Below are 27,219 nucleotides of genomic sequence, written 5' to 3'. Positions count from 1 at the left end.
GATCTCAGGGTAAAGCGCCGAAAGCCATCCGAATGCAGCAAAGAGGTTTAGAAAAGTATTTGTGAATTTTAACAAGGGGAGGAAAAAGAGGAAAAGGAAAAAGGAATTAAAATGAAGAAAGGAGAAGAGAGAAGAAGAAAAAAATCCTTTCCATCATCATGTACAGATTAGGGCTGAGTGATAAATTGATACATCGTCAAAAACAGTTTGAAGTCCATATCATGATATTGGTTTCATAATTTTTAAATCTGGCAATATATTGCAAATCGTGATGTGTGTGTGCTATGCAAAATTCACGGTGCAGGGAAAACCGTGAAGCCAGCCAATACCTCTACATAGGTCCATCCTTATTTTAAACATTGCACATAACAGTATATCACAATGTTTAGTTGGTGACATACCGCAAGGTTGAAAACCAGATATTGCCCAGTCCTAAAATACTAAGAAGGGACGCAGGTGGAGCTGTGGTCTAAACCAATGAGCTTCTTAGGCTTGCCGATCAGAAGGTCGGCGGTTCGAATCCCTGCGACGGGGTGAGCTCCTGTTGCTCGGTCCCTGCTCCTGCCCACCTAGCAGTTTGAAAGCATGTCAGAGTGCAAGTAGATAAATAGGTACCGCTCCAGTGGGAAGGTAAACGGTGTTTCCATGCACTGCTCTGGTTTTGGTGCTCTGTTGTGCCAGATGACCTGGAAAAACTGTCTGCGGACAGGTAAATCAAATTAGAAGTTGCCCACTAATGGCATTTAAGGATACCATTCATTGGAGGGCAAGCTGAAATCAAAAACAAGATGGAGAACCATTAGGCAAAACTGAAACCTGGCAATTATCCATTTCTTCCCCCACTCCCACCCCCGCCGCACAAACCGGCACACAACTTTGGCACTGGTTTGGAATCAATCAGGCAAAGTTAGGTTTAGGGGGCATTAAGTCGTGACCCCAATTTGATTTGCCAATTACTCAGTTTGGGAGGCAGCACAAACGCGGGGTTTGCGGCACAAAATGGCTCAAAACTTGCACAAAACTTTGGCATCAGGTTTTTTTTTGGGGGGGGGCACCTGAAATTTCAGGGTCACAGGTTAAAAGAGCTCCAGAAATGAATGTTTCTCTCCATAAGGTTCCATGCGTCGGTGGAGGGTCAAAACCACATTCGATTGTCTTGTTGTTGTTTAGTCGTGTCCGACTCTTCGTGACCCCATGGACCAGAGCACGCCAGGCACTCCTGTCTTCCACTGCCTCCCACAGTTTGGTTAAACTCATGCTGGTAGCTTTGAGAACAGTGTCCAACCATCTCGTCCTCTGTCGTCCCCTTCTCCTTGTGCCCTCCATCTTTCCCAACATCAGGGTCTTTTCCAGGGAGTCTTCTCTTCTCATGAGGTGGCCAAAGTATTGGAGCCTCAGCTTCACGATCTGTCCTTCCAGTGAGCATTCAGGGCTGATTTCCTTCAGAATGGAGAGGTTTGATCTTCTTGCAGTCCATGGGACTCTCAAGAGTCTCCTCCAGCACCATAATTCAAAAGCATCAATTCTTTGGCGATCAGCCTTCTTTATGGTCCAGCTCTCACTTCCATACATCACTACTAGGAAAACCATAGCTTTAACTATACAGACCTTTGTTGGCAAGGTGATGTCTTAACAAAGTCAATAAAAGGATACCGTTTTGTATCTGATCTTCCCTTCTTTTGTACGTGTTGAAATCCATTTGCGCTAAATCCCTGCCTATCTCTCACACCTTTTAGGCACAGTTGGAAGCTCAGAAAGCAACCCAGGATTTTCAGAGAGCTACGGAGGTCCTCCGAGCTGCGAAAGAGACCATTTCCCTTGCCGAGCAGAGGCTGCTGGAAGATGACAAGCGTCAGTTTGATTCTGCCTGGCAGGAGATGCTCAACCACGCCACTCAGAGGGTAAGATCTGTTGCTGGCATGCCTTGGAAAAGCTGTTCCTTTCCTGTGCCTCTGCTGCCTTGGAGAACGGGGAGCTAAAAATTATTGGATACTTGGGCAGGCAGATGGAGTTGATCATTGTGCAGAACATTGGGTGGCGTGCATTTTACAGCTGGCTCTTGCAAGCAGGGAAGAAGACACACAAATCATTTGCACTGTTGCATTTTCCAGCTTCTACTACGAAGTGGGATGAGTCTTGCTGTGAGTGTAGGTCAGAACATTGTGTAGCTAAAGAAACTGTCCCAACAAAAAAGGAATGGCAAGACAAACTGTATATTGAACTGGCTAGATTAACAGGCAATTAGAGATCACACTAGGGGACTCGGGTGGCGCTGTGGGTTAAACCACAAAGCCTAGGACTTGCTGATCAGAAGGTCGGCTGTTCGAATCCCCACGACGGGGTGAGCTCCCGTTGCTCGGTCCCAGCTCCTGCCAACCTAGCAGTTCAAAAGCACGTCAAAGTGCAAGTAGATAAATAGGTACCCCTCCGGCTGGAAGGTAAACGGCGTTTCCGTGTGCTGCTCTGGTTTGCCAGAAGCGGCTTAGTCATGCTGGCCACATGACCTGGAAGCTGTACGCTGGCTCCCACGGCCAGTAAAGCGAGATGAACGCCGCAACCCCAGAGTCGGCCACGACTGGACCGAACGGTCAGGGGTCCCTTTACCTTTACCTTTAGAGATCACACTAGACAAGAGTTTCAAAAAGCATGGGGAAAATGCAGAGAATACTTCACAAAACAGTTCCCTAAAATACATACCTGGACTTGTTTTGATTAATGTCTGCAGGAGACTTTGTGGATATTTAAGTTATAATTAGAAAAACCTTAACCATTATTCATAAAGGAAACAGTTTTTAAGAAGTAAATAAGGAGGCCAGATACAGGATAAAGGAAATCTTTTATTTGGTTGTTTGTATTGTTGTATGTTTTGCTCATTGTATGTTATGTTCACGTATAATGAGGGTGGATTTGTGTGGGAGGGTGGGGGTTTATGTTACATTGTAAATAAAATTCCAATAAAAATTAAAAAAAAGAATGTTGTGTCGAATTCTAGATTAGTTTTGCACTAATTTGGGAGTCACAATGAGAATTGTGTGTAGACAAATTTGCTGGTGAAGGAGGAATAGAGTGCCCAGCATTGAAATAAAGCCCTTGTCTGCCAGCTTTTTAGGGTTGTATATACAAGGCTGTAAGGGACGCGGGTGGCGCTGTGGGTTAAAGCCTCAGTGCCTAGGGCTTGCCGATCGAAAGGTCGGCGGTTCGAATCCCCGCGGCGGGGTGCGCTCCCGCTGTTCGGTCCCAGCGCCTGCCAACCTAGCAGTTCGAAAGCACTCTCGGGTGCAAGTAGATAAATAGGGACCGCTTACTAGCGGGAAGGTAAACGGCGTTTCCGTGTGCGGCTCTGGCTCGCCAGAGCAGCGATGTCACGCTGGCCACGTGACCCGGAAGTGTCTTCGGACAGCGCTGGCCCTTGGCCTCTTTGAGTGAGATGGGCACACAACCCTAGAGTCTGTCAAGACTGGCCCGTACAGGCAGGGGTACCTTTACCTTTATACAAGGCTGATTTAGATGTGTTTTGATCTCTGATGGTTCTTTCACACATTTAAGTCATCACATGATGCTGCATTTATCCAGTGAGGGATATGGCCATCCCATATGGCCATATGGGATATGGCCCAACATGGCCATCGGATGATAGCTGAGAATGAAATGCTATCAAGCCCAATCTGCGGGAATGCCAAGTACCGTATTTTTCACTCTATAAGATGCACCAGACCACAAGACGCACCTAGTTTTGGGAGGAAGAAAACAAGAAAAAAAATATTCTGAATCCCAGAAGCCAGAACAGCAAGAGGGATCGCTGTGCAGTGAAAGCAGCAATCCCTCTTGCTGTTCTGGCTTCTGGGATAGCTGCGCAGCCTGCATTCGCTCCATAAGACGCACACACATTTCCCCTTACTTTTTAGGAGGGGAAAAGTGAGTCTTATAGAGCAAAAAATACAGTAATTTTCACGGCACCAAAACACAAACAAACTGGAATACATTAAAAGCCCAAATCCCTCTGTCAGTCTAACTCGGACGCCTGGAGAAACATGGCTTTCAGATGCTCATGCTCTGACTATGGCAGTACTCCAGAAGAACAGAGCAGTCAAAAATACTGCTTCTTTCTGAGTGCCCTTTTTGTTTTGAATGTGTCACGTAAAATGATGCGAAATGAGCTCCACTGAACAATCTTAGATATGTAATGGAACGTAAGGGAGTCTTTTTGTTGGGCCGAAGTTAGTCAAGGCTGGAGGGATCAGAAAGTTATGCATGGCTTCCTTCCCTGTTTTTTTTTTATTTTTGAGACACATTAACATTAGAAATTGCAGCTGTGCTGAATTTCACGGATAGCTTTCCCCTTGCATGTATGTCAAAGTTGATAGTATTGTGATCAAAACTGCTGTTTCTCTCCCCCTCTGTCCAGGTCATGGAAGCAGAGCAGACGAAAACCCGGAGTGAGCTGGTGCACAAGGAGACGGCTGCCAAATACAACGCGGCCATGGGCAGGATGAAACAGCTGGAGAAGAAGCTCAAAAGGACCATAAATAAATCCAAGTACGTGGAGATGTTTGCAGCGCGTCCATTGGGCCCATTTTGCCCGGGCATGGATTGACGTTTGTCTGCACATGTTCTAGGACAGGGTTTCCCAAACTTGGGCCTCCAGCTGTTTTGGGACTACATTTCCCATCCTTCCTGATCACTGGTCCTCCTCCTCAGGGATCATTGGAGTTGTAGTCCAGCAACAGCTGGAGACCCAAGTTTGGGAACTTGTGCTCTCTGGGGGATGTGAAACTCCTAGGTTTTTGATTTAGGGCAGCTCTTTTCAAGAGGGACGCGGGTGGCGCTGTGGGTTAAAGCCTCAGTGCCTAGGGCTTGCCGATCGAAAGGTCGGCGGTTCGAATCCCCGCGGCGGGGTGCGCTCCCGCTGTTCGGTCCCAGCGCCTGCCAACCTAGCAGTTCGAAATCACCCCTGGGTGCAAGTAGATAAATAGGGACCGCTTACTAGCGGGAAGGTAAACGGCGTTTCCATGTGCGGCTCTGGCTCGCCAGATGCAGCTTGTCACGCTGGCCACGTGACCCGGAAGTGTCTTCGGACAACGCTGGCCCTTGGCCTCCTTGAGTGAGATGGGCGCACAACCCTAGAGTCTGTCAAGACTGGCCCGTACGGGCAGGGGTACTTTTACCTTTACCTTTCAAGAGCAGGTTGTTGTTTTTTGATAATTCTTATTGATTTTAACATATAAATTATAAAATGTACCACAAAACTTATCACTTATACAATCTTTTTAGACTTCCATCAGCACCTCTGATCATAGAATCATAGAGTTGGAAGAGACCACAAGGGCCATCGAGTCCAATGATGATCCACCATTTTATCTACTTCTTATACATTTCTTAACTTTATATTGCCTTTAAATCTCTTAACAAATTATCCTTCCCCTTATCCATTTTTGCAATACTTCCAACAATACTCCTCACAAAACTTCTTGCAAACCTACAAACGTCGTCTGATCTTCACAAATGCTTTTCAAATAGTCCGTAAATTTACTCCAGTCTTCTGTGAATTTCTGGTCCCGCCGGTTTCAAATTCGTCCTGTTAGTTTGTCTAGTTCTGCATAGTCCATTAACTTCACCCTGCATTCTTCAATTGTCTGTAATTCTTCTTGCTTCCATTTTTGAGCCAATAATATTCTTGTTGCTTTTCAAGAGCAGTGTTAGGGGATGGTCCACAGAGGCCCCAAACATGCACTCGGCCCTAGATTTCCAACCTCTTCTCCCTACTCCCCCCCTTTCTTCTTATATTTTGACAAAGTAATAATCATACATAAGAATAACAATGTGCAGCCACCACCGAGACCATTCCATTGTAACTATCCAACCTCCCAGAATTTCAACACCTCCTGCGATGGTTTGACCCCTTTCTGTTTTAAAAGTACAAATTCTACAAACACCCGTCATATTTCCTTCAAATCATTCCCCCTGCATGTTCCATGGCACCCATTAATTTATCATCAATAGCTGTATCCCACACCTCTTTATACCATTCTCCCATTTTATATTCTGCTTGCCCCTTCCACTTCCTAGCCATCATACTGCGCAGCTGTCAATAAATTTGTGAGCAAGTCCTTCATAACCTGTGATTTCTGTTAGCTCCTTAAACACCCTTTGCCCCCCAAAATTGTACATATTTACACCCCCACCACATGTGAACATAGTTCCTGGTTTCCTGACATCCCCTCCAACATTACACCAAATATTCCTTGTTTATTTGATTTCATCTGACTGGTGCTAAATACCATCTCCAAACTTAATTTATAATAATTTCTCTCCACTTCTGAAACTTTTTGTTTTGCTTTCCCTCAGAAAGCTGGCCAAGATTTGCATGTCTTCATATAAAAAGTAGCACCTGCAAATTTTATGTGTGCCGTGGGTCTGCCTTGAGCCTAGCAACGCCCCAGGCTCTTTTCCTATCTGCAAACCCTCAGTTGGGCATTTCAGTTATCAGGTGTCCAACACACATCTGTACCGCAGGGCAGGACCATGCGACCCAGCCAAATAAGATATGCAGGTTTGAAGCCAGTGTGTCTTAATGGCGAGTACCGTATATACTCGAGTATAAGCCGACTTTTTCAGCACATTTTTTATGCTGAAAAAGCCCCCCTCGGCTTATACTCGAGTGAGGTGGGCGGCGGTGGGACGAGCTGTTTCTCCCAACCGCTCCTATGCCTGCTCTTGCAAATGATTTCTCATGAACAGCCTCCACAGAGCTTTGAAGGGAAGCTTTTCATTTTCCATGCCTCTTAAAATGGCAAAATGGATTTTGGAAGCACAGTGGTACCTAGGGTAAAGTACTTAATTCGTTCCGGAGGTCCGTTCTTAACCTGAAACTGTTCTTAACCTGAAGCACCACTTTAGCTAATGGGGCCTACCGCTGCGCCGCTGCAGCACAATTTCTGTTCTCATCCTGAAGCAAAGTTCTTAACCCAAGGCAATATTTCTGGGTTAGCGGAGTCTGTAACCTGAAGTGTATGTAACCTGAAGCGTATGTAACCCGAGGTACCACTGTATCAGGCAACAGGTCCCTCAGCAGTTAATTGATAACAAAATGCAGTAGCCGTCTAGGGACTAGCTCCTATGTGGGCTGCGGAACACCTCATAATTAGCTCATTTTCACTGCCTGCAGCAGGCTGTGCGCATGTCTCTTCTTTCTTAATGTTCTTTCAATCTGCGAATGAGACAGAATCCAAGGTTTTTTTCCTTAATAGTAAAAGAGGCTGGATTCACGGAAGAAGCAAGGCAGCAACTTCTCTTTGTGTAGAAACTGTACCAGATGTTGTTTCAGACTGCAGATCTTGCTTTTCCATTTTTAAACCTGTTTTCACTTGCCTGTGTAGCTGCTCGCCAGCACAACTTGTTACATAAAGGTAAAGGTAAAGGTACCCCTGCCCATACGGGCCAGTCTTGACAGACTCTAGGGTTGTGCGCCCATCTCACTCAAAGAGGCTGGGGGCCAGTGCTGTCCGAAGACACTTCCGGGTCACGTGGCCAGCGTGACATCGCTGCTCTGGCGAGCCAGAGCCGCACACGGAAACGCCGTTTACCTTCCCGCTAGTAAGCAGCCCCTATTTATCTACTTGCACCCGGGAGTGCTTTCAAACTGCTAGGTTGGCAGGCGCTGGGACCAAACGACGGGAGCACACCCTGCCGTGGGGATTCGAACCGCCGACCTTTCGATCGGCAAGCCCTAGGCGCTGAGGCTTTCACCCACATAACCACCCGCATCCCTAACTTGTTACATAATCCTTGCCTAATTTACCAGTAGCTGCTGCGTTTCCCACCCTAGGCTTATACTCGAGTGAATAAGTTTTCCCAGGTTTTTTGTGGTAAAATTAGGTGCCTCGGCTTATATTCGGGTCGGCTTATACTCAAGTATATACAGTAAATGTTATTCTAGAGGAGCGACTGCAGACTTGCTCTAAATAATCCAAGTAAGCAAGCCAGTCCTGTTAGACCTCAAATACTTCCTCTCGGTATATGATGGCATGTCAAAGCAAGTGTAATCCCACCCTTTCCGGTGCTTTGTCCTGTCCTTTTCCTGTCCCTCATCCCAGTACAGTGGTGCCCCGCAAGACAAATGCCTCGCAAGACGGAAAACCCGCTAGATGAAAGGGTTTTCCGTTTTTCAATGCGCTTCGCAGGACGAATTTCTCTATGGGCTTGCTTCGCAAGATGAAAATGTCTTGCGATTCTTGCGATTTTTTTCCGCTCCCCACCCCCTTTTTCTAAGGCACTAAGATGCTAATAGCCTTTTAGCAGCTAATCCGCTAATCCCTTAAACCTTTAATAGCCGCTAAACCGCTAATAGCGCTAATCCGCTAATTGGGTTGCTTCGCAAGACGAAAAAACTCGCGGAACGGATTCTTTTCGTCTTGCGAGGCACCACTGTATTTCTCAAACTTGTTGGACTACAACTCCCATCATCCCTAGCTAGCAGAACCAGTAGTCAGGGATGATGGGAGTTGTGGTCCAACAACAGCTGGGGGCCCAAATTTGCGAAACACTGCACTCATCCCCCCAAAATATGACCTTCTGGAGAAAGCAGGTTTGTTGTGCAAGTCCAGTCACCTCTAGTTTTGCTACCCGAATTTGCCAATATGCGATGGAACCGGATTTTTTTCCCAGCTAGAACCCACCAAAACTCAGTTCTGGCCCCTCTCAGGTGGACACCATTGCCATTATAAGAGAACAAGGGAGGCGTTCTTGGTGAATTCCAGCACCTCTTTTTCTAGAAAAAGAGCACTGGCTGGAATCCTACCACAAAATAGCAACTGTTTTGTGGAACTGACTGGGAAGACAGGAGCTGTGCCCTTTGTCTGTGGACACCAAGCACAGGGGCAGCCAGTCTTCCCACCAAAGCGTTGATTGCTTCTAGAACATTCTCCGCAAAGCCTTGCCCAAGCGTGGAGCAGAGATCTTTCTCCATCCTTCTCTGTGGATTGTTCTACCAAGAATGATAAAATCCATTCTCTCCTCCCTCTCTGTGTTCTCCTTACAGGCCTTACTTCGAACTCAAGGCGAAGTATTACGTACAATTAGAGGTATGTATCAAATACATCTTCCAGGAGTGACTGGCAATCTGTTGCAGATCTGTCGCAAATCACGACTGCAGTTGATGCGTTTCAGTGCAAAAAACTTGTCTGTATCCTTAATCATGTCCTATCGTAGGGATAATAATAATGATGATGATGATAACAACAATAATAATCTTGTTTGGATTTAACTACAAAGATGATGGTTGGGAAACGTCATGCAAAAACAGGGGCCCTATTCAGGCTTTCAAAACCCTTGTATAATTTCAAACTCTAAATGGGGGGAGAGGGGAGAGAAGTTGTAGCCTCTGATTTATTGATTGATTTTACTTATACAGTGGTATCTCAGTTTACGAACTTAATCCGTTCCGGAAGTCTGTTCTTAAACCAAAACCGTTCTTAAACCGAGGTGCGCTTTCCCTAATGAGGCCTCCCGCTGCCGGTGCGCCTCCTACCATTCAGATTCCGTACTTAAACTGAGGTAAAGTTCGCAAACCAGGACACTGCTTCCGGTTTTGTGGAGACCGTAAACCGAATTGTTCGTAAACAGGACTGTTCTTAAACCGAGGTACCACTGTATGCGCCCAAAGCGGCTTACCAGCAAACATTTGAAACATCTTCGCGGCGGCAGTTGCAGAAGAGGGTTCTACAATTCCATTCAATTCCCTTGATGGTGTTGGAATACAGTTCCCATCAGGATCAGCTGCCATGGTCTGGGTTGGGGGGTTAATGGGAGTTGGAGTCCACCAATCAGGAGGGCCACAGGTTCCCCATCGCTGGACTGGATGAAGTTCTTTAGCTGGACTTTAATCTTCTTCTTCTTTGGCGATCACTCGTAGCCGAGTAAGATTGTCTTCCATAAGCACAGTTTTAACAGTGGGTTCATAAGTGACTGTGGAGGCCAATTCTGGATCCACACGCCCTTCCACAGTGGGGGCATAGGCTTCCCGGCAGGAGTTGATCATGGTGAGGGTTTGCCAAGTGTGCCTTCCTCTTAGCGCATTTCTCCCTTTTGTCCTGAGTTCAAGTATCTTCAAAGCCCATAACACCTTTGGTAAAGGCTGTTCTCCAACTGGAGCGCTCGCAGGCCAGTGTTTCCCACTTGTTGGTGTTTATACTACATTATTTTAGATTTGCCTTGAGAGTCTTTCAACCCCTTTTGTTGACCACCAGCATTACGCTTTCCATTTTTAAGTTCGGAATAGAGTAGTTTCTTTGGAAGACAATTAACAGGCATCTGAAGAACATGACCAGTCCAACGAAGTTGATGTTGAAGAATCATCGCTTCAATATTTCTGCACTTAACATGTCTCTTCCGCTTGCTTCATTAGCAATTGAAGAAGACCGTAGACGATCTGCAAGCAAAGTTGGCGTTGGCCAAAGGCGAATACAAGACAGCTTTGAAAAACTTGGAGATGATCTCCGACGAGATCCATGAGAGGCGGCGAGCCTCATCCATGGGGCCCAGGGGATGTGGCGTGGGGGCTGAAGGCAACAACACGTCGGCAGAAAACCTTTCCGTGTGCAAATTAGAGCCGGATAATATCTCCAGTAAGTAGAAGGAAATAGCTGTAGAGTTTGCTCCCTGTCAAAGACAACTATTCCACAATGACCTTGTGGCGCTTTGTGCAATTTGGTTCTATCCACTTGCTCGGTGTGGACATTGGGGTAAACCATGGTTTAGCAGGATAAGAACAAGCTTCGGTGACCCTAAGGTTTGCATGCTTCCTCCTTCTCCGGTGTGGCTGCAAGGAGTTTGGGAGCTTCCCCTTCCAGTTTGGATTAACTGCAGCTTGTTGTGTCATCCAAGCACTACAAATTGTGATTGATTGTTTGAAACAAGCCAGCTTCAGACCATGGGTTATGAAGCTGCCCTGTTTAAGCCAGCCATAGCTAACCTTAACCATAGTTTAGTGTGCCGATGACACACTAAAATGTGGTTTGTGGAAACTGGAAGAAAAAGCTTCTGAATTCTTCCTTACCACCATGACAGAGAAGAGGGGAAGCAGGAGGTATGAGTACTGCAGCAGCAACTAAATTATGGTTTAGCCTAATACACAAATGTGGCCGTAGAGAGCTAGTGTGGTGTTGGGATTAGAGTGTCGGACCAGGATAAGGGAAACCTGGGTTCAAATCCCCACTCAGCTGTTACCCTCTTTTTGCAGCTTAACTTACCTCTCAGGCTTGTTGTGAAGATAAAAGACAGGATAAACATGTAATAAAGAAAAACAAAATACAGTGGTACCCCACAAGACGAATGCCTCGCAAGACGGAAAACCCGCTAGACGAAAGGGTTTTCCGTTTTTCAATGCGCTTCGCAGGACGAATTTCTCTATGGGCTTGCTTCGCAAGACGAAAATGTCTTGCGATTCTTGAGATTTTTTTCCGCTCCCCACCCCCTTTTTCTAAGGCGCTAAGCTGCTAATAGCCTTTTAGCAGCTAATCCGCTAATCCCTTAAGCCTTTAATAGCCGCTATTAGCCGCTAAACCGCTAATAGTGCTAATCCACTAATAGGGTTGCTTCGCAAGACGAAAAACCGCTAGACGAAGAGACTCGCGGAACGGATTAATTTCGTCTTGCGAGGCACCACTGTATATGCGAGCTAGATGTTGTCGCATTCAAACTCCAAAAGTTCTCTGCCTCAAAAACTTTTATGAAGCACGGAACAACACATTGCGGTCTGAGAAGATTGTACCCCAGGATACAACATAGGGTTTCTTCTCTGGGACAGAGATTGAAACAACATTGAATACTGAACACTCGGGAAGGTCATTAATTAATTGCGAAATTCTGAACTTCTTGCAAAAGCTTGGAAACATGGATTGCCTTGTCTCTGAAACTTTAATCAGTCAGTTTTTGTACCGTTCTGTGGACCTTGGGGCCAGTAGAGATTCTTATAGGAAGCTTGAAGCTGTCTCTCTATGTGTGATTTGTGTTCATAAATGATTCGATTTTAAGCACCGATTTTTGTAAGAAAGAACAAATAATGCTGCAACACTCATTTGAAGGGTTCTGGTTTGGTGTTTTCATTTTTTAATTGTGTTAGCTTTTCTCTACTTTGGCTGCGATTCTTGCTTACGCTGAATTTCCGTTATCCCTTTAACCATGTTAAAAAAAGTATATCGTATTAGTCAGTTAAAAATCCTTGCCTGAAATACAGTTTGAGCCTAGGCCAGCGGTGCATCCACCCTGACCGGGCGACCTCAGAGCACCTTCTCTCGCTATGTTTTGTATTGGAGAGTTACTAGAAGACAAAACACATACTTGTGGCAGAACAGTGTTGTTTGTAGGTCACCACAGCAACTAAACACAGCACGGAAAGCTCTGCAGCGTTGACCCTGAAGGACCCACATCTGTTAAAGCCAGCCGCTTTCCCTTTTAAAATAATGGAAATGGCAACTGGGAAGGGATTGAACCTGCTGTGTTCAGATGAATCACCGACTTGTCTCGGGATATGAACTATCGTTCCCACCCAAACTCGTATTTATTTATCGTTAATAAATTCCCCATTGTGAAGTCTGTGGCTTGCCTCCCACAGTTTGGTCAAACTCATGCTGGTAGCTTTGAGGACACTATCCAACCACCTCGTCCTCTGTCGTCCCCTTCTCCTTGTGCCCTCCACGTTTCCCAACATCAGGGTCTTTTCCAGGGAGTTTTCTCTTCTCATGAGGTGGCCAAAGTATTGGAGCCTCAGCTTCAGGATCTGTCCTTCCAGTGAGCACTCCGGGCTGATTTCCTTAAGAATGGATAGGTTTGATCTTCTTGCAGTCCATGGGACTCTTAAGAGTCTCCTCCAACACCATATTTCAGAAGCATCAATTCTTCGGCGATTAGCCTTGACTGGGTAGACTTCAGAAAACCAGTGTCCGTATACTGTTTGTAACTATTGCCCTTGAGAGGGCAGGGTTCATAAACAAGAGATGCAGGCAGGTGGAGGACTTGGAAGAGAAATCCTCCTTCTAATCAGATTTTGCTCTCTGACTTTTTTTGCTCTCCGATTTTGCAGTGGCTTCGGAAGTATTTGAGGACGACACCTGCAACAGCCTTGTGTCCGAAGACGACTCTGAGACCCAGTCCGTATCCAGTTTCAGCTCTGGTCCGACAAGCCCTTTTGAGACGCCATCTCAGTTTCTCCCCGTGGCACGGCCCAGGAGCCTGGATCTCTCCAGCCCCATCTCGCTGTCTGAATTTGGCATCTTTCCTCTACTGGGACCTCGCAGTGAATGCAGCGGGGCTTCCTCTCCTGAATGTGAAATTGAAAGGGGTAAGCTGGACCAGGCATGGGATTATTAGGAAAGGGATCAACAGGCTTGAAGGTCTGGGTTTGTTCATTTCTCCCCATCTTTGCCCCCTGCAAATGGAGCATGTGTAACCAAGTGCATCTATGAGACATTCAAAGCTGGGACGCGGGTGGCGCTGTGGGTTAAACCACAGAGCCTAGGGCTTGCCGATCAGAAGGTCGGTGGTTCGAATCCCCACAACGGGGTGAGCTCCCGTTGCTCGGTCCCTGCTCCTGCCAACCTAGCAGTTCAAAAGCATGTCAAAGTGCAAGTAGATAAATAGGTACCGCTCCGGCGGGAAGGTAAACGGCGTTTTTGTGCGCTGCTCTGGTTCGCCAGAAGCGGCTTAGTCATGCTGGCCACATGACCCAGAAGCTGTATGCTGGCTCCCTCAGCCAATAAAGCGAAATGAGCGTCGCAACCCCAGAGTCAGCCCTTTACCTTTACCTTTAAGCATCTCCTAACCCACATAAATAGGGTGGGACCAAAGCCCAGCCTTCCTCTGCCCTTAAAATCTCTAATAATACTTTTATTATTTATACCCTACCCATCTGGCTGGTATTCTCAAAGCTCTCACCCTTCAGCTTTCTGGCTGTCGTGCTGCAAAGTACATCAAGCTTAGCCAGGAGCAAGTTTAATCTGTAACTTGTTCCAAAGGTGACAGACCAGTCTTGCACAGCGAGGGGTTTCTGATGAGTGTAGAGCATTTTTCACCCAAAGACGATAGTGCTTGTATCTTAAAATACCGTATTTTTCGCCCCATAGGTTGCACCTAGTTTATGGGGGGGGGGGTATAAAGAAAAAAAAAATATTTCCCCCCCAGGCGCGGGGCTGGGGCAAGCCCAAGCTTCCCCCGACCCCAGCCCCCAGAACAGGCTGCTCTCCGCAAGCCGTGGGAGCCCGGCGGGAACTCCCGTGGGCTCCCAAGGCTTGTGGATAGCTTCCTGAAGCCTGGAGAGTGAGAGGGGTCAGTGCGTACCGACCCCTCTCGCTCTCCAGGCTTCAGTGAAAGCCTGCATTCGCCCCATAGGACGCACACATATTTCCTCTTCATTTTTGGAGGGGGAAAAGTGCGTCCTATAGGGCGAAAAATACGGTAAGTCACCAAAAATCGGCAGCAAAGAGTCAAAGCTAACAGCTATAAACAAAGCTCATGGGATGTGGTGGTTGACGGGTTTATTGTTGCTTGAAGAAATGGAAAGGAATACCAATGTGTTTTTTTAAAAACAGAAAACAAAATGTGTGCTACCAGTCCTAGGGGAGAATAGTGCGAGAGATGTAGGAGACTGTGGGTATTACGACTCAATCTTACAGCTGTGTAGCTGTGTGTGTGTGTGTGTGTGTGTGTGTGTGTACACACACACACACACACACACACACACACTATAGAGACCATGCTGTTGCTTTCAGAGAACCTTCAGCTAAAAGGTTAACAGTATTATGCTATAATAAGGTAAAGGGACCCCTGACCATTAGGTCCAGTCATGGCCGACTCTGGGGTTACGGCGCTCATCTCGCTTTATTGGCCAAGTGAGCCGGTGTACAGCTTCCGGGTCATGTGGCCAGCATGACTAAGCCGCTTCTGGCGAACCAGAGCAGCGCACAGAAACGCCGTATACCTTCCCGCCGGAGCGGTACCTATTTATCTACTTGCACTTTGACGTGCTTTCGAACTGCTAGGTTGGCAGGAGCAGGGACTGAGCAACGGGAGCTCACCCCGTCGCGGGGATTCGAACCGCCGACCTTCTGATCGGCAAGTCCTAGGCTCTGTGGCTTAACCCACAGCGCCACCCGCGTCCCCTATCCTTTGAGCAGACCCACTCAAATTAATGGAGATGACTAAATTAAGACCATTAATTTAAGTGGATCGACTCGTGAGTAGAATGTAGGTGGGTACAACCCTTATTCCCCAGCATCTCGAGGTAGGGGTGGGAGACCCATGGCCAATCAGCATAGACAGTACTGAGCCAGCTGGACCAATGGTCTGACTCGATCCAAGGCAGCTTCCTAGGTTCTGTAAAACCCACCTTGTTCCATGATTCATGCTGCTGAACCTTTCCATCTCGTCTTCGCAGGGGACAGAGCAGAAGGGGCAGAGAACAAGGCGCTTGACAAAGCAAACAAGAACCGGAACAGCCACTCCTCTTCCAGTGGCCCTACGTTGGACAACCGGATGAAGCAGCTGTCCCTCCAATGCCTGAAAGTCAAAGATGGGATCTGCGCAGACAGAAAAGTAGTACAAATCGGCTGAGGTCGACGTCCCCTCGGAGCGAAGGAGGAAGCTATCGATTAATTTATACAAACTTCTCTTCTGCCTGCCAGAAGAACCTTGTGCCAATAACTATTTAATACATGCCAAATCTTTTAAGCATTTACTCTTTAGGAAACTGCACTGCGAGTTCCATCGGCGTTGAGGGCTGAGGTATGCGTTCCGGCATTTTTATTTTAGAAATGCAAGCAAAATCTTTCGCCGTGACGGAAACCGGTCACAAACATCCGCTGTGCTTGTCGGACTTCGCAGCCTTTGCAAGACACTCTGGTAGCAGTTTTGGCAGAAGCAATAACTAGTTGCGTTCCGCGTATGGAGTTCTGTGCCAGTCGGGAAACGGAAGACCGAACCAAACATTTAGGAGCAGCAGCCAGTGTCCATTTTGTAGGCAACGCCCGTTTTTTGAGCCGAGCTGCTGTTTAGGCCAGCGGCCTAGCCTTCTACTTTAAACATCTATATTTATATTTTGGATTATAAAAGGAGACTGTTGCATGTGACCGAGTCTAGAAACCTTCCCTGAGTCTCTAGACCTCATATACGATTAAAAAGTATACCTCAAGGGTAACATAAATATGTTGTTAATATTGATGCACAGGCCCTTTCTTAGTGTACCATGTTTCGGAGATGTCCCAATTATTACGGATCCAGTAAGAAAAATGAAATGTATATCGGAGCTGTAACAGACGACTTTCTCTGGTATGGCTGGTGTCCGTTGCTAGGTAGGAGCAGGAAAATGTTATTTTTACACCTTGGGCCTACCAAGCTGGAAGGGGCAGTTGGCCTGCATGAACAGATGGTCTATTTGCCAGTTAGGGGTTTAAGGGGATGAGTGAGTACTTCTAAATATCGCTGTAGGTTGTCATGTTATAGGGCTTGTAGAGTAATTAAAGGACTTATAAATTTAGCATCCCTCGAGGGAAAAGAAGTCGAGTAAGATTGGGATGGGTGTCAAAGCATGTTCAGGGACAGCTGTTACGCAGTAGAGATGTCGGGTAGTTATGCTAATAAGAGGTAGTTAAAATCATAGGACTTTTGTTTTGGTAGTTAGCAATTTTGAAACTGACATATGCCATTGCTAATAAAACTTACTCGTTTCCTTGGCTGCCCAGTCCTCAGATTTTTCTGTTCCTTAGCTTAGTTCTGTTGTGTTTTTTTGTCCCCAACTACAGTTTCGTGTAGCTATTCTGAAAACAAATGTACAGTATATATATACCCTTCGCACTACAGTGAATGTTCCTTTCACTCTTCAGTTTTGTTTTCAGGTGCAGTATGGTTCTGTTGAAAGTGCTTAAAATTCTTTTAGGGAAGCCTTTACAAATTTGTTCCCCTCAATATACAGACAACATCCATTTGTGCGTTTGGCTTATGTTTCGACTGAGGAAATGAACTCTGCGAGTGCCAAATGGAACGGTCAATAATAAAGCGAAAACTAAACAGTTGTCGTGTGTGTTTTCTTTTTTTCTCTGATGCACGGCAAGATTCAAGCTTGGAAGTCAGAGCAAAGGGGTACAATTGTTCATCCCATTTGTGGCACAGTGATAAATAGTAAAAAGAAAACCACCAAAAAGCTCTGGATTTAATATTATTGTGTGCACCATAGACTCTTCCCTTGAGCACCCAAGTTGCAGGATTAAAAAAGCATTTCAGCCATTTAAAAATAAATATATATCCCAGACAGTCCCCTGGCCTCAGGCTCACTATGTTAAAGAGACATGACACAAAAGGAAAAGCGGTTAGGAGGGAGGAAATAAAAAACAAGCTCAGCCACAAATGCTTCATCACACAAATGCTGGCAATGGAAAAAAGTGACAAGTGCGATGCTGTAGGATTCTGTCCTGGGCCCGTCATTGTTCAACATCTAAAAAATGACTTGGGTGAAGGAATGGAGGGGACGCTCCTCAAATTCAGAGAGAACACCAAACGGGAAAGGGTAGCTAATGATGTAGAGAAGGCTTCCCACACCTTGGGCCTCCAGGTGTTTTTGGCCTACAACTCCCATGATCCCTAGCTAGCAGGACCAGTGGCCAGGGATGATGGGAACTGTAGTCTCAAAACATCTGGAGGCCCAAGGTTGAGGAAGCCTGAATTCAAAATGACCTTAACGGGTTGGAGAACTGGGCCCAAGCTAACAAAATGAATTTCAACAGGGACAAATTTCAGGTTCTGCACTTGGGGAGGAAAAACCAGAGGCACAAATGTAAGATGGGAAATACCTGGCTTAATAGCAGCACATGTACAAAAAAATCATGCATTGCCATAAACAAAGGATGAATTCTTGTTAAGTCCCTGTGCATATAAATCCCCTTCATATGTGTACCTATATGTACACACAACAAACTCCATATACAATCCATTTTTTGGTACTTACATAGAATATTATTGCATGTAGTCGTCCTCTAAAGAGTCAATTAAATCTGTTGCCTTCTGTCTTTTTATTACTGACTTGTTTGCAGTCAGGGCTACATCTGTAACTTTCATCTTACTAATTGCCTTGCAAAGCAGTTAAGCGGAGTTCCTGATAAGTGCACAGCGTGTTTCAATTCCCCCTAGCCTAGCTGGTCGCTCACAGAACAGCAATTACAAGGCACCCGATTCTGATTTCCTTTTCAAAGGGAGCTACCAGTTGAGATAATAGCAAAAGCAACGTCATCCTGTTGAGTCGCTTGATAACAGGAAAGGAGCTGCCTTGCGTGGGCATTCATTTTCTTGAGAAAAGCAAAAGTTAAAAAAATAATAATAATTCAGGCAGATTTAGCTGAAAACAAACTAGGGAAATGGATTTTTAAGTCGCGAATTGGGGAGAAATAAGCAAGGCTTGCTCCAGCCCCTTCTCCCTTGGCCTGAAGCTGCTATTTCTCCATTGGGAATGCCAAGAGTCTTTTGCAAATTGAACTTACCAATAACAAAAGATAGCTTCGTCCTCTGTGCTGTAGATGGGATGGAGAACCTGCAGCCCTGCAAATGGGTGGTGGGACCACAACACCCACCGTGTGGGTGACTAGGGCTGATGGGCGTTGGGTGCCCAGCACTATAGAAGAGCACTATTCCCAGCCCTGCTTTAAAGAGAAATAGGTACAGTGGTGCCTCGCAAGACGAAATTAATTCGTTCTGCGAGTTTTTTCGTCTTGCGAAGCACGGTTTCCCATAGGAAATGCATTGACGGTTTCCCATAGGAATGCATTGACGGTTTTAAGAAAAAGGCGCAAGATGTTTTCGTCTTGCGAAGCAAGCCCATAGGGAAATTCGTCTTGCGAAGCAACTCAAAAAACAAAAAACACTTTCGTCTTGCGAGTTTTTCATCTTGCGAGGCATTCGTTTTGCGAGGTACCACTGTACATCTCCAAAGCCCTACATTTAAGGGGGAAATCAGCTAAAGCTGGGTGGATTTGATTCAAATCAAATCAATTTAAATCACGATTTAAATCACTAGTCAGTAAGACCTGATTTAAATCATTTTTTTACAGAAAGACTCATTCTTGCTGGTATAATCTTAATATTTACAACCAGCTGAAGGTTTCAGTTTTGGAATAATAAATTTTCAGAGTAGTTTTTACAGTTATATCAAAAATTATACTGATTTGGTTAGACTATTAGAAATACACAGACGGGTAATTATGAAATGTAATTGTTTATATTTGAACAACTTTTCTGCTGTACTTTATTGGAAGTAGAAAAATAATCATTTCCTTAATTTATTTAACTAAAACAATAACATTATAGCATATGTATCCATATTTGTTAACTGATGTGGTTAAACAATTTTAAAAAACCCCAAACTTAGACTGAGTTTAACACACATGAAAAACTTAAATCCTTATTTCCTGATGAATAGCCTTTGGACTATAATGTAACTTAAATAGAAAACTATCTTTAGAAAGATTTTTCCTCCAAAAGCATTTTATTTTAAAAGTCCGATTAAAAAATAAATAAATTGATTTTTATCCACCCAGAGCCAAAGCGAGCGTTAGCTCTACCAACAGCTATTTCAGGCAGGGGTTTCTCCTAGTCCTCATGGCAGGATATTATTATTATCAATAATAATATTATCATAATGTTATTATCATTATTAGTTCCTAAACATCTGGAGGGCCACAGGTTCTCACCCTTGCAGCAAAGAGCCAAGGAAATATTTCAACATTTACAGCCATCTCTGATTCAAGACAAATACGACCTGAGCTTGTTCATCGGTGTATTTGGAAAAACCAAAGCTGTAAGGAGGGGAGTTGGTGGGAGACAAGACATTTTAAAGCCCAAACGTGATGAAAATATTCTTAGAAGCAAAGCCATGCAAAAAGCAAGGACATTTTAGACAAACAAGCAATTCCCTTGGCCTGCCCTCCAGTTGGCCACTTCTAGGCTAAGAGAGGAGACCAGGTGTCCGCTCTGCTTTAAGAGATCCCTATGGACAAGGAACATCTGACCTTATAAAAGTGCATACGTGGTAGAAACTTGCAGGTGTTCAGAATCAATCCACAGCATTGGTTACCCGCTCCAACTTTAGGGTGCAATTCCCTTTGAGAAAGTCCAGATTTGTTTTGCACAGCCCATGTAAACATTTTCCCCCCCTTAGGTAGGTTCTTTCGATTGCCCTCCAGAGTTTAAAGAGTCTCAATCATAGAGATGGGTGACTTCATTGCAGCTGCGACGTCTTAAGAGGGGTAACGCTATTAAAGTCCAAAAAGAAAGGTCCTTCCTGCTGAGGGAGGAAAGTGCTGGGGATAATATTGTAAATGCCAGCAGGGACACATTCGAGTTCCAGGTAGCAAAACCCACACCTTGGAGGGAGAAAAGAGAAAAAAAAGGGGCAAACTTAGGACGAGATCTAGCACGATGCAAATCCAGAAAGATGTGTCGCCAGACGAGGCGTTACCTGTAATCGCCGCTGTTTTTCTTCTGAAAGCCTTGCTCTCCCACTGCAGAGACGGTCACCACTTCAAAGCCAACACTGTATTGCCTGCAAAAACCAAACCGGAGGTTGTGATTGCCTTTTAGACACTGATCCTTGGCAAGGGCAGTGCTTTTTTCTGGGGGGGACGCAGGGGTATGCATATCCCTAAACATTTTGTGAATCTTTGTAGTTTTGTCCATTTACTGTACAGTGGTGCCCCGCAAGACGAATGCCTCGCAAGATGGAAAACCTGCTAGACGAAAGGGTTTTCCGTTTTCAGAGGTGCTTCGCAGGACAAATTTCTCTATGGGCTTGCTTCGCAAGACGAAAATGTCTTGCGATTCTTGAGGGTTTTTTTCGCTCCCCACCCCCTTTTTCTAAGGCGCTAAGCTGCTAATAGCCTTTTAGCAGCTAATCTGCTAATCCCTTAAGCCTTTAATAGCCGCTAATAGCGCTAATAGCGCTAATCCGCTAATAGGGTTGCTTCGCAAGATGAAAAAACCGCTAGACGAAGAGACTCGCGGAACGGATTCTTTTCGTCTTGCGAGGCACCACTGTATTTATTTTCCCCGATTTGAACTATAAAATGGTGATTTTCTGGAGTCAAAATTAAAGTACCACTAAACATTTTTTTTGGGGGGGGAAGCACTGGACAACGGTATTTATGGACACCAAAATTACAGTGGTACCTCGGGTTAAGTACTTAATTTGTTCCGGAGGTCCGTTCTTAACCTGAAACTGTTCTTAACCTGAAGCACCACTTTAGCTAATGGGGCCTCCTGCTGCTGCCGTGCCGCCAGAGCACGATTTCTGTTCTCATCCTGAAGCAAAGTTCTTAACCCGAGGTACTATTTCTGGGTTAGCGGAGTCTGTAACCTGAAGCGTATGTAACCCGAGGTACCACTGTACAGGATTTGGAACTAAGCACATAACTCAGCATTCTTAGAACAAGTAATTAAAAGAAGGAATTTTCTGAAACGTGTGTCGTTTCAAATGTGTGTGTGGGAGGGGGGTTATTGTTTTGTTATGTACTCTCATTTTATTCTGTATTTTTATGCTGTGAACCACCCTAAGATCTTTGGACGAAGGGTGGTATACATATGTATTATTATTATTACCGTTCTATCTATCTATCTATCTATCTATCTATCTATCTATCTATCTATTTTATTAATTGCAGCAATTGCTGGTTAGATTCCCCATAAATGAACAAAAACAAATGGAGTTTATAACACTGGACAAATGACTGAGTTTGGCCAACCAATAATGTCTGCATTGCACTGCACTAACTTTGCAGCTCCACTCCTTCAAACCTGCACAAACCTTGGTCCTCGTAGCTCAATGAGGAGGGGCCCGGCCTTGTCCAACTGGAACTGGTAAATAGGATTGTTCTTGGCGGTTTCTCTGAAATTCCCACACCCGCCAGCGCTTTGGCCTTTCCACTGCCCATTTACCTAAGCAAAAGAAAGTTCAAGAGGTTCTTAAGCAGCGCATACTATTGAGAACAAAAAGAAATGATTAATTAATCCTAGCTCCAGTTTAACTTCCCTTCTGGTTGACGTCCAACGCTTTACCTAGAACTTCAATCTCAAAGTTGCTCAAGCTTACACTGGAACAAGGCAAAGGTTTTACATCGGCTCCTTGACTTAATTGCTATGTCCTTTTATGGAAAATGAGAAAATGGTCCTGCTAAAGTCTTCCTTTGTTGCAGGATTTAGACTCAAGTGTCAAGTGCCTGTTAGGCACGCATTTCTTGCCAAGCCTTCAACTGCTTGTATTCTTTTAAGATGGGGGCTGCCCAGGATCAATAGATTTTGGCAGCTGGAAGCGTATTTAATATGTTTCAAAAAGAGGGGAGCCTTATGCCTTAGAGCCATTTGAGTTGGTTTGGTTATAACTGCATTTGCCATATTTTTCGCTCCATAAGACGCACTTTTTCCCTCCTAAAAAGTAAGGGGAAATGTGTGTGCGTCTTATGGAGCGAATGCAGGGGGAGGCAGGCAGGAAAAGCCCCCAAGAGCCGCACACAAGCTCCGCGCGTCTCTTGCGGGCTTTTCCCCAGGAGGGAGAAGGGACTGATGCGGCCAGTCAGTCCCTTCTCCCTCCTCGTAGAAAAGACCGCAGGAGCCACGTGCTCCTTAAAGGGTGCACGGCTCCTGTGGGCTTTTGCGGGAGGTGGGGGAATTGCCATAGCTGCGCGCAGCCTCTCCCAGCCAGAGAGGTTGTGCACGGCTAAAGAGGAAGCCAAGACAGCGAGCGAGATGGATCCTGCTCGCTGTCTTGGCTTCTTTGCCAAGGGGGGGGGGGGGGGACTTGGGCTTCCCCCGGCAGCCCTGAGAAGCTCTGGGAGAAGCGGACAGGCTGAGCACAGCCTGTCCACTGCTCTTTGGGGCTGGGGGGGGTAATATTTTTTTTTCTTGATTTCCCCCTCTAAAAGCTAGATGTGCCTTATGGTCCGGTGCGCCTTATGGAGCGAAAAATACAGTAAGTACCGTATTTTTCGCTCTATAAGACGCACCAGACCATAAGACGCACCTAGTTTTTGGAGGAGGAAAACAAGAAGAAAAAATATTCTGAATCTCAGAAGCCAGAAAAACAAGAGGGATCACTGCGCAGCCTGCATTCGCTCCATAAGACGCACACATATTTCCCCTTACTTTTTAGGAGGGAAAAAGTGAGTCTTATAGAGCAAAAAATACGGTAAATACATCACTAAATAGGCTCACTACAATGAGCGTTTAGCACAATTTTGGTTTTTCTGTCACACAGCCAAGGGTTAAACCCAGCAAGGATATAGCGAGGAACTTGCAGATCTTATTTCGACCTACCCAACAGATGACCATAGAGATTGCAATTCTTTCTTACCCGTTTGGATATGGTATACGGTGTCGGGATCTTGCAGAAGTTAAACTTGCACACTGAATACACCTGAGTTGACAAAGAAATGGAAAAGATTCGCACAGAACGATCCACACGCTGTGAAATTAAAAAGAAGCAGCGGACAACGGCTAGGGAAACGCACAAGGCCAAGATGCTCTTGGGCTCCTGTTCCGGTTTCCGACAGGAATCTGGTTGGTCACTGTGAGAACAAGATGAGCTATTGGGATGATCCAGCGATGTCTCCTTACGTTCTTAGCAGAACCTAATTGGTTTGTTTTCTCTTACAGAAATACCCACACACGTAAATGCAGATTTTTGCAAGGTGTGAAGTAGGGCTGGGTGATATATCGTCCAAAACCAGTTTGAATCCCATATTGTGATACCAGTTTTATAATTTTTGACCTGCCAAGATATCACAAATCATGGTGTGTGTGTTATGCAAAAATCACAATGTGGGAGGAACCATGAAGCCAGCCAATGCTTCTCTTGATTCCTGCAGATTCTGTTAACTTTCCTGGCTCAGCTCTCCCCCGCCTCTTGCAGGCGGCAGCGAATCACCAGAGCAGGTGCCGGCAAAAATCAAGATGCAGGAACCAGCCAATGTGAAGCCAGCCAATGCCTCTACATAGCTCCATCCTTATTTCAGACATCGTGATATATCACGATGTTTAGCTGGTGATATATGTTGTTGTTGAAAACCAGATATCGCCCAGCCCTAATGTGAGCCCTTGTAAGAGAAATGTAATTATACAACTTGTCCAATATGCGAGGAGCAGAAAGCATCCTTGTTATTGCTTCAGGGTAGACTGGCGGAGGGAAAAGAAAGACTTGCTGTTTCCCCGAGAAGCTGAACTGGCTGGCCCAGAACATTCAAGAGAGAGAATATCCAGAAAAGAATCGGCTACGTTTGATCAACTGTCATCACATCACAACTCGACTTGGCCATCTCCAGTTACAGGAAGGAACTGCGTCTGGGATAAGGGCCCTCAACAATGTGCCACAAGTTTCCCCAGGATCACACATAATTTAGTAACGGTAAAGGTAAAGGTACCCCTGCCCGTACAGGCCAGTCGTGTCCAACTCTAGGGTTGTGCGCTCATCTCACTTAAGAGGCTGGGAGCCAGCGCTGTCCGGAGACACTTCCGGGTCACGTGGCCAGCGTGACATCGCTGCTCTGGCGAACCGGCACCAGAGCCGCACACGGAAACGCCATTTACCTTCCCGCTATAAAGCGGTCCCTATTTATTTACTTGCACTTAAGGGTGCTTTCGAACTGCTAGGTGGGCAGGAGCTGGGACCGAACGACGGGAGCTCACCCCGCCGCGGGGATTTGAACCGCCGACCATACGATCGGCAAGTCCTAGGCGCTGAGGTTTTACCCACAGCGCCACCCGCGTCCCTACACATAATCTAGGGATGCGATATATCGGAATATTCTCCTGTTTGACATTTTTGGCTTCTCTCAAAATTCTTTTGTCGTCACACCCAAGAGAGAACCTGCAAATTCACTTGGGGTTTTGCTTTAGGCAGAAGCCCAGTGCTCACGCTCATAGGAACCAACTCCTAGGGCAGCCTTTCTCAACCTGTGGGTCCCCAGATGTTGTTGAACTACAACTCCCATCACCCCTAGCTAGCAAGGCCAGAGGTCAGGGATGATGGGAGTTGTAGTCCGACAACATCTGGGGACCCACAGGTTGAGAACCGCTGTCCTAGGGGCAAAGGTCTCTTCGCCTTCTCCCCATAAAAGATTTGTGTGATCTGGCCCCCCTCCCCTCAAAAAAGTTGATGGGCGCTGCCATTCAAATGGTGTGTGTATGCTGTGTCATGTGAGTGATTATGCGGGGCAGGGCATACCTGAATCCCCCCCCCATTTTTTTCCTAGTTGGCACCCCTGGTCACTCTGATCTGCTCTAAGGAAAGCTGGTGACTGTACACGTAAAAGTTATCACATGGTGACTATACAGTTGTACCTTGGAAGTCAAATGGAATCTGTTCAGGAAGTCTGTTTGACTTCCAAAACGTTCGGAAGCTGCGGAGGACGTTTGGGTTCCGAAGAACGTCCGCAAACCGGAACACTCACTTCCAGGTTTGCGGCCTTTGGGAGCCAAAACATTTGACCCGCAAGGCATTCAACTTCCAAGGTATGACTGTACAGTGGTACCTCGGGTTAAGTACTTAATTCGTTCCAGAGGTCCGTACTTAACCTGAAACTGTTCTTAACCTGAAGCACCACTTTAGCTAATGGGGCCTCCTGCTGCTGCCGCGCCGCCGGAGCACGATTTCTGTTCTCAACCTGAGGCAAAGTTCTTAACCCGAAGCACTATTTCTGGGTTAGCGGAGTCTGTAACCTGAAGCGTATGTAACCTGAGGTACCACTGTATTTGGCAGCTGTCATCACAGCAATGGGATTTCCTCTGTGCCTCCGCCAATGATCATCATTAAAAGGACCCCATTATTAAAAGGAACGAGACGCCTTTTTGTTAAAGCTGTTTAACATCGTAGTCGCGTTTCCCGCAATTTTGAACGAAACAAAAACCGCTCTACCATATAATCCCCATAAGCCGGGCTAAAAATAACCACTTGCCTGCTCCCCTGTAGAAAGAATTGCCTCGGAGCAGACTCCCGCTGCCCTGCCCGACTCTGAAAAGAGCTGACGGTGGGAATGACCAGCGTCTTAAAATACTTCTTTCGCAAGGCTGCCTATAAACACATACCCTGAGCGTGTAGTGAATCGTGTTCTGCTTTTCGTACTGAGAAACCACCAGAGTAAACGTATGGGTTCCCGGAGAAGTCAGCTTGATCTTGGTGAGATAGTGGGGGCTGTTGATTCGAATCCCGTCGATATACGGAGGAGGGTCGGCTGAAAAGGAAAGATTTATGCATGTGACGACAGCGGCGAGGATTCTCCACGCACAGAAATGGAAGGAGAGGAAACCCTCCAAGGAAAAATGGCTGGTGAAAATCTTGGAATACGCAGAGACGGCGAAAGTGATGGCACTGATAAGAGACACAAATTTAGAATCCTTTAAAGAAGACCTTTCTAGTCTATTTCAAAGGTTATTTCCCATATGCGGAGACCACAGCATGGTTTGAAGTGTGAGAAATAGATTAAGAAACATGTTGGAGAGGATGACATTTGGTAAGATGGAACCTTAAAATGCAATTGTAATTGGGGCTACAAACATTGATATTGGGTAAGCGGGAAGTCACAAGTTTTGTTGAATTGGAATATAACTGTTGAGTAACAAATGTAACTTTCAATATGGAAAAAGAATACATTATTATAATAATAAAAAAAGAATTCTATAAGCCACCCACAAAAAAAGAAAGAAAGAGATTTATAGATTTAGGTTTGATATATGCATTTTTGAAAGGGATAGGAATTTTTTGGCTCTCTAGATATTTTTTAAAATATATATTTATTTATACCCCGCCCATCCGGCTGGGTTTCCCCAGTCACGCTTGGCAGCTCCCAACAGAATAATAAAAAACATGGTAAAACATAAAACATCTAAAAATTCCCTAAACAGGGCTGCCTTCAGATGTCTTCTAAAAGTTAGATAGTTGTTTATTTCCTTGACATCTGATGGGAGGGTGTTCCACAGGGTGGGTGCCACCACTGAGAAGGCCCTCTGCTGGTTCCCTGCAACCTCACTTCTTGCAAGGGAGGGAACCGTCAGAAGGCCCTCAGAGCTGGACCTCAGTGTCCAGGCTGAATGGACTCCCATCATCTTCGGTCATAAGATGTAGTAAAAAAAAAAAGATCTGGAGGACCTCAGGTTCCCCATCCTTGGAGAAGATGGAGATTCTTTAGGTAAAGGTAAAGGTAA

The 27,219-nt window shown here is 45.7% G+C and overlaps 2 protein-coding genes across 4 annotated transcripts in view; one reads left to right on the top strand and one right to left on the bottom strand.

Moving 5' to 3' along the window:
- SH3BP5 (SH3 domain binding protein 5) overlaps window positions 1-17,060 on the top strand; it is a 56,871-nt gene extending 39,811 nt beyond the window's left edge. For 2 of the 3 annotated variants that reach the window (XM_083405070.1, XM_083405071.1), the window contains 6 exons: window positions 1,737-1,901; window positions 4,406-4,536; window positions 9,038-9,080; window positions 10,403-10,622; window positions 13,079-13,336; window positions 15,428-17,060. In XM_083405070.1, coding sequence (XP_083261196.1) covers window positions 1,737-1,901; window positions 4,406-4,536; window positions 9,038-9,080; window positions 10,403-10,622; window positions 13,079-13,336; window positions 15,428-15,603 — 993 coding nt within the window. In that variant the 3' untranslated portion in view covers window positions 15,604-17,060. Of the gene's footprint in view, window positions 1-1,736; window positions 1,902-4,405; window positions 4,537-9,037; window positions 9,081-10,402; window positions 10,623-13,078; window positions 13,449-15,137 lie in introns of all 3 variants that reach the window. The other variant, XR_014503351.1, reaches the window with a different exon arrangement.
- Window positions 17,061-19,233: 2,173 nt separating this feature from the next.
- The window catches only part of CAPN7 (calpain 7), a 42,088-nt gene continuing 34,102 nt past the window's right edge, over window positions 19,234-27,219 (bottom strand). The window contains exons 17-21 of the mRNA XM_083404837.1: window positions 26,104-26,249; window positions 23,375-23,437; window positions 21,833-21,963; window positions 20,492-20,575; window positions 19,234-20,396 (exon numbers count right to left, since the gene is read on the bottom strand). Of these exons, the coding sequence (XP_083260963.1) occupies window positions 20,252-20,396; window positions 20,492-20,575; window positions 21,833-21,963; window positions 23,375-23,437; window positions 26,104-26,249 (569 nt within the window). The 3' untranslated portion in view covers window positions 19,234-20,251. The remainder of the gene's footprint in view (window positions 20,397-20,491; window positions 20,576-21,832; window positions 21,964-23,374; window positions 23,438-26,103; window positions 26,250-27,219) is intronic.

This window comes from Podarcis tiliguerta, assembly GCF_965153285.1.
Source record: "Podarcis tiliguerta genome assembly, chromosome: 12".
NCBI lineage: Eukaryota > Metazoa > Chordata > Lepidosauria > Squamata > Lacertidae > Podarcis > Podarcis tiliguerta.
Note: the sequence above shows the minus strand (reverse complement) of the source record. Positions and strands in the feature narration are given on the sequence as shown.